The sequence below is a fragment of the Bufo gargarizans genome, chromosome 4 (genome assembly GCF_014858855.1).
Source record: "Bufo gargarizans isolate SCDJY-AF-19 chromosome 4, ASM1485885v1, whole genome shotgun sequence".
NCBI lineage: Eukaryota > Metazoa > Chordata > Amphibia > Anura > Bufonidae > Bufo > Bufo gargarizans.
Genome location: NC_058083.1, coordinates 32,235,085 through 32,255,905, shown reverse-complemented (window position 1 = coordinate 32,255,905; position 20,821 = coordinate 32,235,085). Strand labels below are relative to the sequence as shown.

The 20,821-nt window shown below is 43.9% G+C and overlaps 1 protein-coding gene across 1 annotated transcript in view; it reads right to left on the bottom strand.

The window, feature by feature from the left end:
- Nucleotides 1-20,821, bottom strand: part of LOC122935161 (vomeronasal type-2 receptor 26-like) — a 127,522-nt gene that overhangs the window by 2,566 nt on the left and 104,135 nt on the right. Inside the window, exon 6 of the mRNA XM_044290926.1 lies at nucleotides 6,415-6,538. Within this exon, the coding sequence (XP_044146861.1) occupies nucleotides 6,415-6,538 (124 nt within the window). The remainder of the gene's footprint in view (nucleotides 1-6,414; nucleotides 6,539-20,821) is intronic.

Here is a 20,821-nt window from a genome sequence, read left to right as displayed (position 1 = left end):
TCTGTGCTGGCTATGAAAAATATGTAAGGACACACGGGGCAGCATGCTGTGTAGACACAGACTGGTCATGGTACCCATGCTGACTCGGGTTCACTGATGAAAGTGCTTATGATGAGTACATGAGCATCAAAACTGCACCAGGGAGCAATGGAAAAAAGTTGTCTCATCTGATGTAATACATTCTTTTATATCATGTGAATGGCTAGCTACAGAAGTGGGCATCACTTACATGGGGAACACATGGTACAAAGATGCACTATGGAAAGAAGACAAGTCAGAGGAAGTAATCCCAGCAGAATATGTGTGGATGTGACATATGCCACCTACAGTATATAAACATTGTAAAGACCAAGTTTCCCACTTCAAGGCACCAGTGTCCCTAATCCTTCAGTAGGACAATGTCCCAACTGCACTACAAAATTTGTCCAGAAATGAGGAATAGGACAAATAGCTCAAGCCTGGTTTTCACTTGGCCTCCAAATTTTCTAGAGCTCAATCTGATTGAACCTCTGTGGGTTGTGATTGAAAAAAAATTTATTGAGGGAAAACTGGTCAGTTTTAGCACCGCTTTTCAACTGCACATACATGGAAGTCAGCAGGTGGGCAGCTAAAAAGCAGTGGCAGCAAGAAGAAACTGGGAGCCTCTTGTCCAATTGGTAGGTCATGCTGATGGAGTCCTGACTCTTTTGCTTTGGCCCAGGCACTGCTTTACTTTATCGAGAGGACATGCAGATCGAGGGCATAGTGTACAGCAGCACCAACAATGTCCTAATGCTGAGCAGCATCAGGTCACAGTACAGCAACGGCAGGTGCTGAATGAGAGCTATAGGACGGTAATCATTAGGGTATGATTCGCATAAAAGTTCGTTTGAATACTGTACGGAGCGAGCGCTTCGTACAGTATTAGAATGTATTGGCTCAGATGAGCCAAAGTTATTACTTTGCGAAGTCTCGCGAGACTTCGGGTAATAACTTCATAAATGAATTTCTACTGTACAAAAACATTTCCCGAACTCTGGTTCGGTTCCAAGGTACCACTTTTATGGGAATCGACTTCGCTTTGGATGTTTCATCCGGAGTCGATTCGCTCATCCCTAGTAAGCATATATACACTACTGGAAATGAAAAAAGAGCACCTGAGAGCTAAGATTGACAAAGTACAGTAAAAACTGCTAGTGATGCTTGGTCAATTATTACACACTGTCACTGTGCGGTTCACTGTGACAGTTGTGGCAGTGCAGGCTGGCTGCAGGCTCTCCCACGTACTGGCTGCAGACAGTGTATGCCGGTTCCTTGGAGCTGCGTGCTGGTTGCGGTTTTGTGTGTGAACTGTGGCCTGTGTTTGTGTCTCCCCTCATCCATATCTCTGTGGTTCCTGCCACCGGTGACGTGCAAACTGGCTGCATGCGCTTTGTGTACTGGCTGTGGGTGTTCCCATGTATGCTGGTTTTGTGAAGCGTGCTGGCTGCGGCCGAGTGTGTGAACTGACACTTGTGATTGTATGTTCTGTGCCTCTGGTTACTTCTGGTTATGTTTGGGTTAACATTCCCTGGTCTGTGCCTGGGTGTGGTTTATCAGGTGTCCTCTTAAGCAGCTATTTCTACCTGTGAGCTGTGGGGGTTTTTGGTCAGTCTATCTTGTGCCTTGCTGGGTGTAGCCCCTTGCTGCTGACCAGGGGGTTTTGCCATCTGCTCTTCTGTGTGGTGTCGCCTGGTAAAGCATTAATGTTGTTGGTGTTGATGTTTCCTTGTCCATGCCTTGTCTGATCTTCTGTTCTGTGTCTTGATGCACTCTGTTCCATGTTTAGCCTAGCAGTGTTCTAACTACGTCTGATAGCTTGGCAGTGTTAAACTGCTTCTGATCCTGTCTGTTCTATGTCCAGCCTGGCATTGCTCAACTGCTTCTGATCCAGTCTGCTCCATATCTTGCATGCAGTGCCTTACTGCTTCTGTTGCTGTCCTGTTTATGTCCTGCCTTCATGAGAGAGCTCCTGGGTTCTCCGCAGGGAGGATATGTAGTCTGTGTGCAGCTCTGCCATGCTTCTGTTCCGCATGGGGCCCAGGCATCTTCTTGTTTGCTGGTTCCCATTTGTTGACTTTTCCATGTCCTGTGTTTGCTTGGGTTTCGGTTCTGTTGTCTGTTCCACTGGTGCTTGCACCAGCGTGGTTCTTTGCAGATAGGGGCCAAGTGTACCGACACCTTGCTGGAAGTGTGACCAGTGAGGCCTCGGCCCAGTTCATTCTCACCACCAGGGGCTCTATGAAGAACGAGGCTCACTGGCTCTCTGCCCTCTGGGTTTTTCCTCTGGTCTGCTGGTGCACTCGGCTCTGTGGTAGTGCTACCAGTATTGCTTAGCCTGCATTTGTTACTGTCATGTTCATTTATTACATGCATAATAAAGTATTCTTTTGGTCCCTGGTCTGTATACGCCCCTGTCCTGTTTGCAAGACATTCCTCTGACACACAACCTAGGTGGTGTCCCCTTTATTGTGGATTCTGCATCAGAGTATATGTTAAGGCAGGGTCACATTAATACTAGGTAGCATTGATTATACTTTGGAGATCTTTTCTAGTCTAATCAGCATCTAAAACCTTTTATATGACACCTCAATAACACGAAGACTACCTCCATAGTGAATCCTCTGGGTGGCAATGGATGGAGGTCAACATATCTGGTTTGGAAACCGTGTGCAACAGTTGACATACTGTAAGTATGATCCTTGTCCATGCACAAATTAGAATGGTAAAGCTTTACCAGACTATCCTGTATGATAGTTGTAGGACAATTCTGTAAAGTCCCCTCAATTGTCTTAGGGAAAGAAGCCAAAATTTCAAAATGTCTCCCACATGTTTGACTTTTTCAAATTGTCCTTTGGACAAAGAATGATAAGCAGTATAGAAATCCAGTTTGACCTCCAATACAAAAAAAAGTAGCAATTGCTAGAATATGGATGTAAACTTGACTCCCTGTCTGTGATGATATGCAAATAAAGATCACATGGGCAGAAGATATTTTTCATTAAAAGAGAGAGCACTGTCAGAAGGGTGAACTAGAGGAGGAACAATAAGATTATTATAGAAGTGGCCTACTAACCATATGATAGTACTGCTTGAGGAATTTGGCAAGTTAGTTATAAAAAGTCCATAGTGACGTGAGACCAAGGGGAATTTGGAACTGATAAGAAGATGGAATAGGCCAGCAGTTTTTTTTTCTGTGTACCCTTGTTTAGTGCATAAATTAAGTAAGCTGTTATAAAGTCTTTGATGTCATGAACCGAAGAGGCCACCAATAATGCTGAGAAACATAATCTAAGGTTTTGCATATTCCTGGTTAACCTGACAGATTAGAGGGGTGATCCCTGGACAGAATTTGCTATCTATGGATAAAATTCCTTCCTGAAAGAATGTTGCAAACTTGCACCAGACAGGCAAAATGTGACTGCATTGAATAGTATACTGACGTTTGCCAGCCATATAACAAGAGTCAAATCATCTCAACAGGGCCTGGTACTGACATTCTTATCTACAGGGAAAAAATTTAACATAAGAGACCAGTTGGATGGTGTACCTGCACAGACTCACTCTATCGAATCAGTGCTGCCATTTTCAGACTGTGCAGGTACACATCTCCAACTGGTTACCATCCCTCTGTACCCTTACTGCAGACTGCTAGCAATTCATTCATAACTTCTAGTAGAAATAATATAGGAATGGCACAACATAGAGCCATAAGAATAGATGCTTCAGAATTGTTATTACATAGAGAATGCATGGAACTATTATAACAGGCATGTCAGGATTGGAGACATCTTCTCTGAGCTCATTTTCAGGTCCTAGTTTGAGATTACATTTCCTAAAAATACTCAGTCAAGTCTTCTCAAAATGGCAATTCTCAAACTTAGCATTGCCGTGATTTTCACAGAGAAGCTTGTAAAACAAAATGAACAGCTACTTGGTGGGAATCTAAATCAAGAGAAATGCCAGAATATCATCCAGGTATCCAAGTATGCCACCACACAAATATAAAGAACATCTTAGAATATGGTATTGATGTGATCCTGAAGGATCAATCTAGGATTACTAACTCTATTGTGAATTTTTAAGGTTGTCTTCCATTTATCGTCATCATTAATTTGGATTAAATTACATGCCCACTGAGGGCCAATTTGGTGTAAGTCTTAACAACTCGAATCTTATCAAAGATCTTAAAAATGAGAGGAAGTGGGTATTTGAAATTGATTTTATTTAATCTCCGGTCAGCAATACAATAATGCAGGGGCCCATCCTTTTTTCTCAACAAAGAATCTGACTCTGAGATTCCACTTACTGTAAAGAGTCTTGGTCTCAGTTTTGGGAAGCGATAATAGAAAACCTGGCTAAAATTAGAAAGTGTGACAGGGAGATCAATAATGCAGTCATAAAGTTGATGTGGAATGGTCTCCACTTATTATTCACTGAAAACAATATCTAGATTAGGCAATCCTGGGTTGGCAGATTACTGGCAAGTAGTGAGAGTGAGAATGTTCTTCCCAGATGGTAATCTGATCAGAGTTACAGTTAATGAATTATGTTTCTGTAGCCATAGAGATCCCAGTTAAACAAGACCAATGAATCTTTGCAAAAATAAACATAAAAAAATACATGCAGGATCAAAGAAGCTATGGTGGAGCAAACTAGCTTGGATATTCATGGAAGCAATGGGATTGACGCAGGAAGTTCCCATTGTACCCAGAATCCAAGAAGGCTTGTACAATAAAGCTGGGTCCGGGAATAGCTACATGTAGGGTGATAAGAATTGAACATTTTTAGAGTAAAAGTTTGTACCTAAGGCCGTCTCTCCTACTAACCCTAGGCACTGTAGTTTCCCAGCTTTATGGAACATTACTACAGAAAGTGAAACTTCTCTCAACTGTACCAGTACAAATTGTTGCTACACTTATGTTGAAAACTCTTCCATAGAGAGCTTGAGACTTTCTGCTTGCATAGGTTCTTCCTGAGGGGCAGGTGCAGAAGCCTAAAAAAGTCTAGCACAGGTATGATCAGTTTAGTTACCCTTTCGTCTTTCCTAAAACCTAATGTTCAGGATATCACGATGAGTTAAGAAATTTGAGTTAAGAGTTTGAGTGTGAACTCTGCTACATCTGTAAATATGGTTGGCAAAAATATTAGTTGATCCGGATGGCACACAGGTCTTATTCAGCAAGTTTATCTTAAATATAACCAGATCTTCTTTTCCAGAAGGAAGCTACAAGCACCTCATTACTTCATTTCAAATTGTTAGCCAAAGTGTTAATCTGAATGGTATACTGTCACAAAGTGGAGAAGGAGAACAAAGGGAATACTACAGATAATGCCCAAAGTTTGATGGACTAAAAAAAAATGGACAAAACAGGATTGTTCCACTCTTGAAGCTGAAAAACCTAGGCCAGTGCTTTTCCGGACAGCAAAGACAAGATGAACACCACCTTTGCTTTGTCAGATGAAAACTGATGTGGCAAGACCTCAAAATGGATGGTATTTGGATTAATAAATCATCTGCAGAACTTTGGGTTGCCATCATAGCAAACAAGTAAAAGCAAGTGTGGCCAAGAACAACAGGACTCTGTTATTGGTGAAAGCATCTTGGCAGAAGTAGAATTAGCTGCAGCAGCTGAAGCAGGAGGTGTACGATCATCCAGATGAGGTGTGTTGTTCTGCAGAATCTGGAGTGGCTTATCATGGTGGCTCCACTAGACAGTTCTCAGGCAATGTCATAGACCTCAGGATTGGGGGATCAGCAGAATCCATTCCAGTAGGTAAAAGTTATTCTCTATCCACGGAATATGGGATAAGTATCAGATCAGTGAGGGCCCTTCTGCTGGGACCCCCACGATCATGAGAACGGTGGCTCCGTACCCCCTGAAGGTCCCTGTGCAACCGGCCATTTCAGGGGAGAAGCCGGAGGCCTGCAGGGGGTAAGGGCCCCCGTTCTTATGATCAGTGGGGGTCCTTGTGGATAGGGGATAACTTTTACCTACCAGAATACCCCTTTAAATAGCCATAGAATTCAGTGCTGAAAGAGTTAAAGAAAGTTTAGCTGCTGAACTGGATGTGGTCAGGCAACATGGAGTCAGTAAGCAGAGCTACTAGAGCTGAATTTGAATTATGCAATCATGCCATCAGCAATGGGTATGGCAGGTGAAGATCATGACACTCAGAGATTTGTGAACCCAGGTCTGGTGAAACTGGTCATTTTATTAACCTAAAGAAATCCACATGAAATGTAATTTGTGTGATTTTTTTTTTTTGTTTAAATATTATTGTAAAGTGAATTTGTTCCAGTTTTTTAGAGGAAATGATTGCTTCAGATGGGGTGTCCTTGCTTTTTCATTCTACAGTAATAGACACATACCACTGCTATTGCAAATTACTAACCCGTGGCATTAGAGATCTGACCCTCCGGACACGTGTCACAGCTGTAGCAGCATTTGTGTGGTCCTTTCATGGGAATTCGTTGATATCCGAGCAGGCAACTTTTACTGCATGTAGACTCGGGAGTCTGGAAAGATATATGATACATAAGAAGTGTAGGTAGTCACATAAGTCAGAAATTCAGATGTAGCAGTGACAAATATGTTCATGAGTAAAGTTTTATGCTGGAATTACAAATTCAGTTTTTGCTGCAAATTTGAAGCAAACACAGAAGTGAATGCCGAAGAAAGAAGTATCAGCATTTCCTTGATACTTGTCCTTCTTTTGGGTTCAATCCAGGATTTGGCTCAAAAACTGCCACAAAACCTGTATGTGTGATCCCAGTCTTAGAAATGTAAAGTGCAAGGAGAAAGAATAGGCAGTGCTATCTATACCTATCTTGATTGCCAGGAGAACATGGCACATTACGACCTGTAACCGCAACATTTAAGGTGAAAAATGCGTAGACATGAAGGCAATGACAATTGTACTTCCATAAAGAGCAGGGAGAGATGGGGCAGTATTATCTGAGATTCTTCATTAGCAGAGGAGTCAGAGACGGAATCAATATTATCTGTATCTGAAAAAAGTATAGCAAGACTAGTGGTATTGCTTTCTGTACCAACATCGGAGGCTCTATGGAGTCAGTACTATATCTGTAAGCACATCATATTCAGAAAGATAAGGGCAGTATTATCTGCATCTGCAGGTGTAGCACACATCAAACAAAGATTCTGCATGGAGGCAGTGCTATCAGTACCTACATCATTTACATGGAGACAGTGATATCAGTACCCACAGTCCATCATTTTCAAGTAAGCAGTGCTATCAGTACTCACATGATTTACAAGCAGTATCTGTACCTACAGTACATCACTTTCAAGGAGACAGCACTATCAGTACTCAAATGATTTTTAAGAAGATACAAGGAGACAGTGCTATCAGTACTCACATGATTTATAAGAAGATACAAGGAGGCAGTGCTATCAGAACTCGCATGATTTACAAGAAGATGCAAGGAGGCAGTGCTATCAGTACTCACATGATTTACAAGCACTATCTGTACCTACAGTACATCACTTACAAGGAGACAGCGCTATCAGTACTCACATGATTTATAAGAAGATACAAGTAGACAGTGCTATCAGTACTCACATGATTTACAAGAAGATACAAGGAGGCAGTGCTATCAGTACTCACTTGATTTACAAGCACTATCTGTACCTACAGTACATCACTTACAAGGAGACAGCGCTATCAGTACTCATGTGATTTACATTGCATGCACGGATTGTCAGAGTGCATTAGAAAAAATGCTATTGCTATTGATTCTGCACCTCTAGCTCAGAATTGTTTATCTCAAGTGATGCATGATATAAGATTGAGTGGGTGACTTTCATCAAAAATGTATCTCGTGTTTTGTGTTGGAGGGTCTCCCTGCTCCGTTGGTTCTGGGTTTACGGTGTTAAGCAAGCACAATCCAACCATCAATTGGCAATGTAGACAGATTCTGGATTGGAGTGATTATTGCATTTACAATTGTCTGAATACATCTTTTTCTGTTTTAGCTACTAAGATATTACCCTCTTTTATATCTGATTTCGCCAACGTGTTTTCTGAGAGTGGATGCCAGGATTTACCTCCGCATCGGGAATATGATTGTCCTATCAATCTTATTCCCGGAGCTAAATTGCCTAAATCTAGGTTGTATAACCTTTCTGAACCTGAAAGACTGGCCATGAGAGAGTATATTACCGAGAGTTTGGCTAAAGGACACATAGGACCTTCCAAGTCTCCAGTGGCAGCAGGGTTCTTTTTTGTTAAAAAAAAAAAAAGGACAGAGGTCTTCGGCAATGTCTGGATTACTCTCCATGATCCCTACCCTCTTCCTTTGATTCATGATTTGCTTAACCAGGTTATTGGTGCCAAGGTGTTCTCCAAGTTGGACTTAAGGGGGGCATATAATGTGGTTTAGAGATTGCCTTGCGGTTCGCCCGGCGGTCATTTTGCGGGGAACTTTGCAAATTTGCAATTCGCCAAACATGGGAACATATGGCGATGTTCACATGCACCATATTCTTTTGCATTGTGCCAAACTTTGACCCATGACACATCCATCAGGTGGGACAGGACAGCCAATTGAGACGTTTCAGCACATGGACACACCGCCAACCCTATAACAGAACCCGATCTGGCAGCCATTTTACATTAAGTGTTTTGCCAGTGTAGGGAGAGGTTGCATTTTGGAGCAGGGACAGGCTGCATAGGACACCAAACGCTAGCTAATAAGGCCACAAAAGTCCTTTTAAGGACTGGTAACATTGTGCTATCAATAGGTGTGCTACACAAAGGGGTGTGATATATTTATAATATTCTTTCTAACATAGAAAGTATATTATAGTGCATTTTTATGCTTCCAGAAAATACTGATTGAGGGCTGCGATTTATCAGCTTCCACAAAATAGTGATTGAGGTTTTCTATATACCTGCGTCCACAAAATTACTGCTTGAGGGTGATATGCCAGCTTCAACTAACAACTGATTGAGGCCTCCCATATATCAGCTTCCACAAAATAGTGATTGAGGTTTTCTATATACCTGCGTCCACAAAATTACTGCTTGAGGGTGATATGCCAGCTTCAACTAACAACTGATTGAGGCCTCCCATATATCAGCTTCCACAAAATAGTGATAGAGGTTTTCCATATACCTGTGTCCACAAAATACAGATTGTGGGTTTTGATATACCTGCTTCAACTAACAACTGATTGAGGCCTTCCATATCGAAAAAATATGGGTGGACAGCACTCCTTGGTAATGATGTATTGGGTGCTCGTCTCCAGGAGGGGTGGTAAAAAGCCCCTAGTAGAACAACTTGTAGATATCCAGAAAAATAAAAAACGGAGACAGCACGTCCAAAAAGGTGCAAAAAGTGGAATTTATTCCGGATGCAACGTTTCGGCTGCGTGTTAGCCTTTTTCAAGCATGCTTGAAAAAGGCTAACACGCAGCCGAAACGTTGCATCCGGAATAAATTCCACTTTTTGCACCTTTTTGGACGTGCTGTCTCCGTTTTTTATTTTTCTGGATATCTACATGAGGCCTTCCATATATCAGCTTCCACAAAATAGAGGTAGAGATTTTCCATATACCTCCATCCACAAAATTACTGCTTGAGGGTGATATACCAGCTTCAAGGAACAAGAGGCCTGCCATATATCAGCTTCCACAAAATAGTGATAGAGGTTTTCCATATAGCTGTGTCCACAAAATTACTGCTTGAGGGTGATATACCAGCTTCAACTAACAATTGATTGAGGCCTGCCATATATCAACTTCCACAAATACTTCTCTTCTCTAGGGACTTTGGCACAGGGTCATTTTGAAAATGACAGGCAGAGGAAGAGGCAGAAGTGGTAGGGGTCGGGCAGGTCCACTAGGCCTGAGCCTAAGTGGGAAGTTGGAGAAGGTGCGTGCGAATATGTCAAAGGATGCACCACAGTTGGTTGAGTGGCTCGCTTAGCTTTCCGCTTCTGCACTCTCCTCATCCTCTCTATCTGCACCCTCCTCATCCTCTCTATCTGCACCCTCCTCACTCTCTGCTGTGTGCACCACCAAAGACACCACCACCACCATAGCCCCTCCACTTGAATCAGAGGAATTATTTTTCCATCCATTCTCAGGCCTTACCGACGCACAGCCATTCTTGGCATCGGATGAGGAAGAGGAGTTAGCAACAGCCGCCACCCAGCGGTCTGACGACAGTACCCAGATCAGCCCAGCGAGGGTGGTCCCCACTGTTGCTGCCTACTCCGAGATCTCTAATGTCAGCGGTGGTGAAGGTGATGATGATGACGAGTCGATGGATGTCACATGGGTGCCCACAAGAGAGGAAGAGGAGGGGAGTTCAGAGGGAGAGACGGAGCAGCAGATAGGGAGGAGAAGGAGGAGAAGCAGGCAGAATTTGCAGTGCACTGGAGGCAAAAAGCAGACTGCAAATGTATCTGGAATGAGCCATCCACCATGCACGGTCACATCTTGCGCTCCCAGGACTCCGGCACATTTCTTTGCAGTGTAGGCTTTTTTTAACGTGTCAGCTGCTGACAATAGTGCTGCCATCTGCAGCCTGTGCTGTCAACGCATAAGTCGCAGTAAGCCCAACACTCACCTCTGGAAGACCGCCTTAAGAAGGCACATGGCTTCCCATCATGGAGCCCAGTGGGAGCAACACCGTCAAAACCCACAAAGCCACACTCCCGGTGCTCCACGTCCTGTCTCTTCTCCTCTCTCCTCCAATTTGTTCTCCACTCCACCTTCCACCTTGCTGTCGTGTCGTCTCGGTCATCTGGCACAAGGCAGGCTTCCGTGGCCAAAATGTTCAAACACAAAAAATGATGACGCCGTATAATCCTTTTGCCCAACGGCTGACCACTGTCTTGTCGGAACTGCTAGCCCACCAACTACTGCCATATAAATTGGTGGACTCGGAAGCCTTTATAACATTTTTGGCCATTTGCAATGGAAGGTCCCCGAGTGGAAATATTTCTCCCAGAAGGGCATCCCTGAACTATATGGCCACATTCAGCGGCAAGTAAATATATCTCTGGCACACAGTGTCAGTGCCAAGATACATCTGACCACAGACACGTGATCTAGCAAACATGGGCAGGGAAGGTACATAACTTTACTGCCCACTGGGTGAACCTTCTGATGGCCATCAACCATGTAACCTGTGGCACCCATGTGGATTTGGTGTTACCACCACAGATTGCATGCAGGCCTGCCTCTTCTTCTCCTCCTCCTACTCCATCCTCCGTCTCCTCCTCGGCTGACTTCTCCTTTTCCACTGCTACCGCCTCTTTCTCTGCACCCCCCAAGCTCCCCAGAACCTATTTTGACATGCCAGGTGAGACATTGCCATGCTGTGCTGCGGCTGTTGTGCCTGGAAGCCAAGAGCCACACTGGTCCTGCACTGATTTCAGCTCTGCGGTCACAGGCCGATCAGTAGCTAACTCTGCTCAATTTGACAGTTGGTAAAGTGGTGTGCGACAATGATGCCAATCTACTAAGCGTGCTAAAACAGGGAAAAATGACACACATGCCGTGCTTGGCACAAGTCCTGAACTTAGTTGTGCAGCGATTCGTTGCCAAATATCCCGGGGTCCAGGGCGTCTTGCGGCAGACCAGGAAAATCTCTGGCCATTTTAGAAGATCTTACACGGCCATGGCTTCCCTGCTGACGTTCAGCGGTGACAACACCTTGTATAAGCTTGATAGGCTGCTCCAGCAGAAACGTGCCGTTAACAACTACCTGTACGAACTCTGCGGCAGGACAGGTTTTGGGAAGCTTGGTTTCTTTTCACTGTGCCAGTGGCTGCCTATGTGCAACGCATGCAGACTTCTGCGGCCATTTGATGAGATCACCAAACTGGTCAGTCGCAGCTAGGGCGCCATCAGTCACATCGTACTTTACACCTTCTTTCTGGAGCGTACATTGCTTTGTGTCATTGATCAAGCCCTCGAGGAGCAGGAGCTGGAAAATGAGGAAGTCGCAATGGTGAATAAATTCCCAATTGGGGTTAATCCATCTGAGACAAGTCAGCAGGAGTCTGAAGAGGAGTCAGAGGAGGATGGTGGCTGGGGAGGGAGGAGGAGGAGGAGCAAGAAGAGCAGGATTTAAACTTTTTGAGGATCCCTGGTGTTGTCCATGGTTGAGGGGAGGCGACCGAGGACGAAATTCTCCTGGGCGAAAAGCAGGAACCAGGGCGCTCCACTGCTTCCAATTTAGTACAAATGGGGGCCTTCATGATCCAGTGTTTGAAGAGGGACCCCTGTATAAAAAGCATAAATGTCAAGGACCTGTACTGGGTGGCAACGTATTTAGACCACGGGTACAAACACAAAATGGCGGACATGTTACTGGCATCACAAAGGGCTGTCAAATGCAGCATTTCCAGGCCTTGATGCGAGAGATGCTGCATTCTGATGTTGCAGGCACTGGCAGAGGAATTTCCACCCACAGCGAAACAGGTGCGGGTACCAATCCTACCACGCCTGCAAAAAGAGGGCGGTTTGAAGATGTGTTGGTCACTTCGGATATGAGATCATTCTTGCAGCCAACCCATCAACAGCTGCCCTCCGGACCCAGCCTCAGGGAACGCCTAGACCGACAGGTGTTCGACTACATTGGGTTAACGGCCGATGTGGACACTCTGAGAAGTGAGGAACCCCTTAACTACTGGGTGTGCATGCTTGACCTGTGGCCAGAGCTGGCACAATTTGCCATGGAACTCTTGGTTTGCCCCTCGTCGAGTGTCCTGTCCGAAAGGACGTTCAGTGCAGCAGTGGGGATCGTGACCGTTAAGCACACTCTCCTAGTTCACGACTACCTGGACTACCTCAACACCTGTGATGACCACGTGTAATTAAATTTCCTCATGCCATCCTACACTTAGCCACCACCCAGAACAAAGAATGGTCCTTGCCTTATGTTTATACAGCAGCATAAATGCCTATTGGCTAATTTTTGGGGCCTGTACTGGCCAACAGTTCCATTGTTATCCTCTGACCACCTAATGTCCCTCCAGCCACAGAATCCAAAGTACTTTGCTTTCAGGTGAATGCCTATTGGCTAATTTTTTGGGCCTGTACTAGCCAACAGTAAATTTTTTTATCTCTAGCCACAAAATCACACCCCTGCCTCTCATTATGTTGGCGGATGAACCACATTCACCATAAGGACCTTCTAATGTCACAGGGTCATGTGATTGTGCCCCCCACCTCGTACTGTGCCCCTCATGCAGTACTGTGCCCCCTTATACCCTGCATTGTGTCCTCTTATCACACCCTGTGCAGTGCCCCTAGTCATTCCCTGTACTGTGCCATCTTATATCTTTTTATCCAGTCACAGTATGGCGGTGTTATCCGGTCACTGTACAGAGGTGTTATCCGGTCAATGTATGGCGGTGGTATCCAATAACTGTATGGCCATAACTGTATCCCTTTCCCTGCCCACACCACCATTTTTAGACCTGGCATGAGCGGGAAAAAGATGCAGATTGCGGTGCTAAGGAAATTTGTGCCACAATCTGTGTCAGAAATACACCAAATATAGACGTATTTCTATAAAGTAAATGACCACCTAATTGTATTACTATTCGGGGGTAGAGCTGATATCTTTATAGTATATAGATTCTAGTGTATTATACTGTGCCCTGTATTTCTCAGTAGAAAAATTATCCTTGGGAAACACAGTCCTTATCCCTGACCACCAGGACCAGGTAGCGCTCTGTCAGTACATGGCAGCCTCCCCTCTCCACCACGCTGCTCCGCTGTGTACTGGTGCTTATTCGGACACTAGGGATGGGTTCACATCCTATTTTTTGCCATCCATTTAATGCATACCAAAAATGTGTGTGTTAACAGATGTCGTACAGTGGCGTCCATTCACCATACAGTTCCATGGTAAAAAAAAAAAATAATTTTTTTTTACGTATGCATTTTTTTACATTTGATCGCGAACGCACGTTCGTGAAACGTCCCGGCCGATGTTCGTCCATCACTAATCTGGTTAGGATCAAGGAAGGGGATGAATGGAAGATGGCTTTTAATACTCTTGAGGGGCACTTTGAGAACCTGGTCATACCTTTCGGGTTGACCAATGATCCTACAGTTTTCCAGCAGTTTGTGAATGACATTTTTCATCACCTTCTAATTTATTCTCCAGACATCGAAACACATCAGGATCATGTTAGACAGGTGTTACAGATCCTAAAGGACAATAAATTGTATGCAAAATTAGTGAATTGTGTTTTTGCTGAACACGAGGTGCAGTTTTGGGCTACCTGCTGTCATCTTCAGGTTTTGAATGGATCCAGAGAAAGTCCGTGATGTATTAGACTGGGATCGACCCAAAAATCTGAAGGCTCTTATGCGTTTTTTGGGGTTCACCAACTATTACCGAAAATGTATTCAGAAATAATCAACAACAGTAAAACCCTTAACTGACATGACTAAGAAAGGGACAAATGTCTCAGTGTGGTCTGATTCGTCGTTGCAAGCCTTTTCTGCGATTAAGGAATGCTTCTCTTCTGCCCCTATAATGGTGACGCCAGATGTATCACAAACTTTCATTGTGGAAGTGGACGCGCCCGAGGTGGGGGTATGAGCAGTTTTATTGCAGGGCCCATCACCTGGTAAATGGCGTCCATGTACTTTTTTCTCTAAAAAACTCTTCCGCAGGGAGAAATTATGATGTGGGTAACAGAGTTACTGGACATTAAGTTGGCTTTTGAGGAGTGGCTTCATTGGTTGGAAGGGGCGATTCATCCGATCACGGTGTTAACAGATCACAAAAACCTGGCTTACCTGGAGTCGGCTAAACCACTAAATAGTAGTGAGTGGCATAGGCAATATTCGTTTTCGAGATATTTCACACATTTTTCGCTTAATATTTGCAATAAATTCACGAATTCTAGAATTTGTGATCTCCAGTCATTATTTTCACGACTGCGCAAATCGGCACTAATGATGCACATATTTTTTGTGCAATACATGCAACTTCACATTTGATCAGGTCTAAGTAGATATTAATGATTGGTGCACTAAGTATTGTTGTGACATCACAGCACTATGTCTGTAGCATGTATGTATGGACAGCAGAGAAACAGTAATTCCTATTACACTACCTAACACCCTACACTATATCACTATCTAACCTACAATTTCTCCCACTATCTGTATTATATATATGAGCTAACTATCTATCAAATGTCATTGGATAAGGAATATGATCCAGATGAAAGCACAGAGCACAGTTATGTCACTGCTCTCTCTCTCTCTCTCTCTCTCAGAACTGCAAAAAAACTGCAGAAAATGGCTGCTGGGGAGGTTTTTATATAGTAATGAGGAAGGCAACTTTCCTATTGGTTGCTAGGGATGTTGCTAAGCTCTGACAAAGATTTTGCAGCCTTCTCATGGGCCCACAAGCAAAAAGGGAGGTTACTGATAAAAACAAAATCTAAAATATTTGCGATTAAGAATATATAGCACTATATTCGCGATAAAAATTTGGAATATAATATTCGCGGTCAACAATACGACTGAACTTGAGACAAGCCAGATGGTCTTTGTTTTTTATCGGATTCAATTTCATTGTCACCTATCGTCGTGAGATTAAAAATGTCATGGCAGATGGCTTGTCACAAAGTTTTCCTGAAGGTGGTGATTTTGAAAATCCGAGTCCGATACTGTCGGAAGGGGTGGTGATATCCGCTCTTTACCCTGACCTAGAGGTAAAGGTGTTAGAGGCCCAGGGAGATGCACCGGATTCTTGTCCCTCTAGGAAACTGTCTGTGCCATTGAAATTGCGTCACAAGGTGTTTGAGGAACATCAATGTATGGTTCTCAAGGGACACCCTGGGAGTAGATCCACTGCCCACCTCATCTTTTGTATATTCTGGTGGCCGGGTTGCATAAGTGTGTTGAAGACTATGTGTCAGCCTGTAGTACATCTGCACGTGCTAAGTTGACACATACTTGGCCTTCCGGATCTTTACTTCCGTTGCCCATCTGGTCAAGACCATGGACTTACTTATCCATGGATTTTATCACTGATCTACATAATTCTTCAGGAAAGACAGTTATTCTAGTGGTAGCTGATCGCTTTAGTAAAATGGTGCACTTTATAGCATTACCGGGCTTACCTAATGCTAAAACACTTGCACAAGTGTTTGTTGACAACATTGTGAAACTCCATGGCATTCCCTCTGATGTGGTCCTGGATCGTGGGACTTTGTTTCCAGATTCTGGAAGACGTTCTGTACTCGACTGGGGGTACAACTATCCTTTTCTTCAGCTTTTCATCCTTTTCAACGGACAGACGGAACGCACTAATCAGAGTCTGGAGTCTTACTTGATATGTTTTGTCTCTGAGAACCAAGAGGAGTGGTCTTCATTTTTGTCTTTGGCAGAGGTTGGCATAAACAATCGTAGACAGGAGTCCACTGGTAAGTCAACGTTTTTTGGGCATATGGGTTTCACCAACAGTTTGGCACATTTTCTGGTTCTGATACTTCTGGTATCCCTGAGGAGGAATGTTTTTTGTCATCATTGTCATCTATATAGTGGAAAATTCTAAATAACTTGATGAATATGGACAACAAGTATAAATGTGTGGCTGACAGGAAACGTATGAATGGTCCAGACCTAAGAGTGGATGAATCTGTGTGGCTGTCCACAAGAAACATTAAGTTGAAGGTACCTTCTTGGAAGTTGGGTCCAAGATTTATTGGTCCATATAAGATCACTGCAATTATTAATCCTGCAGCTTTCCATCTTGAACTCCCTCAGGCCCTGAAAATTCATATTGTGTTTCATAAATCTTTGTTGAAGAGATATGTTGACCCTTTGGAGCAGTCTTACTTGCCACCCGCTCCTGTCATGGTGGACGGTAGTTTGGAATTTCAGATCGCCAAGATAATTGACTCTCGGATTCTCTGTAGATCTCTTCAATATCTTGTTCACTGGAATGGTTCTCGACCAGAGGAGAGGATGTGGGTACTGGCATCTGACATGAATGCCAGTCATTTGATGAAAGCTTTTCACAGGTCTCACCCGGATAAGGTCGGTCCTAGGTGCCCGGAGGTCATCCGTAGAAGGGGAGGTACTGTCAAGGATGTTCCCGTGACAGGTGGCAGGAGATCAGTGAGACTGGCAACACGTGGTTTGATCTGACAGGTTTTCCTTGCGGATTAATAGGCGTCTGTGTTGTTTCTGATAATGGCCACACCACTTGCTTCAGGTGTTGCTAATGTGGTCATTTAACCTTCCTTATTTATAGTTGCTTCTCCTACATTGCTGTGCGGTTTATAGCTTCAGCTTCTGTGCCTGTGAATTGCTAGTGTGTGGATCTCGGCTGAGTTCCTGGTGCTTTGATAGCCCCTCTGACGTTAAGTCTTTCCTTTCCCTATTGTATTAGGCCTGAAGGAGACTCTTGTTCATCCCTCCTTTTGGAGGAATAGGTAGTCCCTGCCATTAGTACCATGGTCCTATAGTGCTAGATAGGACTCTAGTTCTTCCTGCGAATGAATACACCTACATCTGGGGTCTGTTCATACTGGTAGTCAGTCAGGATTTTGGTTTTACTAGGAGGTGTCCATTTTCCTTCCCTACTTCTCAGGCCTGATTCCCTATTCCCCCTTCCCTCTTATGTTTGGTGTGTTGTTTCCCTCCCACACTGAAGCATGACACCCACAGTACATCATTTACAAGGAGATACAAGGAGGCAGCACTATCAGTACTCACATGATTTACAAGAAGATACAAGGAGGCAGTATTATCTGTACCTACAGTACATCATTTACAAGAAGGCCGTACTATTTGTGCCTACATCATTTACAAAGAGATGCAAGGTGGCAGTACTATCTGTACCTACATCATTTACAAGATAAGAGGGAAAAAAGAGATAAAAGAAAGCAACATTAGCAGTACTCACATAATTCAAAATAAGATGCAATCAGGCAGCATTCTTAGTTCCCACTTCATTTACAATGCGATACAAGGAGACAGTACTATCTGTACCTACATCATTTACAAGGAAATACAAGAAGGCAGTGTTATCTGCCCCTACACGAATTACAAGAAGAGGTTAGAAGGCAGTATAATCTGTGCTGACATACCATATCTTACAGGGAGATATAAGGAGGCAGCACATTTAAATGACAAGTTAGGGAGTCAGTACTATCTGTACCTACAGTGCATCAATTACAGGGGGACACATAGAGGCACTATTACCACAAGTGTAACAACGCCAGATGTATGCAAGACAGCAGAACCAGACATTACCTACAGCAGTCCATTTTCCCAAGTCCTAATTGATGGCTCTTGGTACTCAAATAAACCCAGGACTTTAGTAGAGCAGAAAATGGTAACAAATGTGCAGTTGAAAGTAAAGCTACCGTATATGAAGTACATATCAGACAACAAATGCAGAATAATAAACTCACTCATAGATGACAGCAAACTGAATGAAGATGTAACGGATGAGGGAGAAGAGTCTGGCAATGAAAAGATGACAGACGGCAATGGCAAACAGGTGGCGAATAATGAATGTAAGTAAACCTAGCAGAACCTGACCCTAAACTGCTGTCCAAGGAAACAGAGGGGAAATCACCAAACTCAGCCAACCTGAAGCTTAATCCAGAAGAAATGTATCATATCATAATACCAGCCTTATTGCAGACGACCAGATGAAGGCTTGAGGGGAGAGGATGAAAGTAGTAGTAGTGTGTGGGTGGTGATGTTACTCACGGTAGTGGCTGTCCTGCTCCAGCACTTCCTTGGGCCATGCGCAGTAAAGAGGGATGCACCTGATGGCAATATTCCTCTGGGCACACCCTGGTCGGGTCTCCTGTCTGTTGGAAGGTGGAGTGCCTTTGATGTTGGTGGCAGTGAGGTGTAGTGCAGTAAATGGTAGGCAGGGAAGGAGGTAGGCAGTGCAGTTCAATAGATAAGTCTTTACTGAAGAACCAGTTTTTCCACAATCATCCACAAAAAACGGAGGCACAGTTCTTAAACTGTTGTAAACATTCCTCTGGCTGACTTATGGGGTTGATTCCAGGAGCTCCCTGAGGCAACATTTTATGTCCCAGTTAAGCCAAGGGATGCAATTCTCACAAAAATGTATGTCTGCAGTGTCCACTACAAGGTATAGACCTTAAGAAAGAGACTCAGTGGGGGCGTAGCCTGCACCGGAGCTGTATGGCAGCATGAAGTGAAGCTCTGCTGATATAGTATCCCTCGCAGCCTTAATCCAGCGGCACTTAATCGCCAAAATGGTCAAGATCGGTGGCCCCAGACCTACTGAAGCACAAGGGCATGCCAAAGCCCGACAAGTGGCGAATCCATGGAGAAATTTATTAAAAATGCTGCTCAGATGCATGTGGCTAAAGAAATCAATATGGCGCCCGGAACGCCGAAAGCTGCAGGGAGCGCTCCGAAACATACAGCAGTATCTGAAAAGGTAAAGGAGGTCTCCCCTGAGGCTGATACCCTACCCATCTCCAGATCATTCCTGAAGGATGCCTTATTAGAGGCCCTGGAGCCCCTCAGATCAGATCTTACCTCAATAAAAGAGGACATGCGCCATATTGGAAGGAGGGTTGAAATGCTAGAGGACAATCAGACTGCTATTGTGACACATCAGAACGCAGTCTCCTCCACACTGACCCTGCATTAAGCGCACATGAACTCACTATATACGCTCCTTGAAGATCATGAAAATAGGAGCAGACGTAATAACTTGCGGTTCAGGGGCATACCAGAGTCGATAGGACCTGCTGAAATACCGGAAGCCATTATGAATATATGCTTGCAACTGCTTGGTCCTGACTCCGCTCATGAAATTACCATTGAGAGGGCACACAGGGCCCTGCGTCCCAAACCACAGCCTGCGGACCCTCCAAGGGACGTCATTTGCAAGTTCTTGCATTACCCAGTTAAGGATGCAATTCTCAGTAAAGCGAGAAATTTCCAACAACTTGCTCTTGAGGACTGCCCCATTACCATATTTCAAGACCTGGCCCAGTCCACACTGAAAAAAAGAAGAGCACTTAAACCGCTTACTGATTGGCTTCGCAGCAAAAGAATCTTATACAAATGGCTATTTCCCTTTGGGTTATCCTTTCTATATGAAGGTCAGCGCATATCCATCTCTTCTTTCAATGATTTGCCTAAAGCATACGATATTCAGCAAATCAACCAACTACCCATTGATAACTGGGATCATATTCAAAGTAATAACCCACTCCCGGATCTCCCTTCTGCGGATCCCTGGGAGACACCTCGTCCCGGCAAACCCCAAAGATCCAGAAGAAGCCGACATTCAACTCCAAGGCGCCTTCCACTTCATGATTCTTGAAGGACTCTAGATCCAATCCTAGGTAACGTTTCATGCTCATCAGAGATTCCTTGAGTATATGTTTCATTAATAATTTTTAGAATGTTTTACCTGATTTGGGTCTTAACCCTTCATAACCACTCCTGAATTTTGAGTCATGATATCGTGGTGATGCTTATATGTCTTTTACTAAGTGCCTAATTACTACATATTTTGAGGGTACTAGAATAAGTCACATTACAATGTGCATATTATCCCCCCTACTCTATTCCCAGAGTAACTTTACTCTAATATTAGTGATCTACTTGCTTGATCAATATTCCAAACTGTTCTCACTGTTGTTATTATTTTATTGTTGGTTTTATGACAGGTATCATAGAAAGTCAACTTTATATCTCCAAAAGAAAAGGGGACGCTTCTGCAGCCCTGTAACTCCGCCTTGGATAGTTAAGTACAAACAATTTGCACCTACACA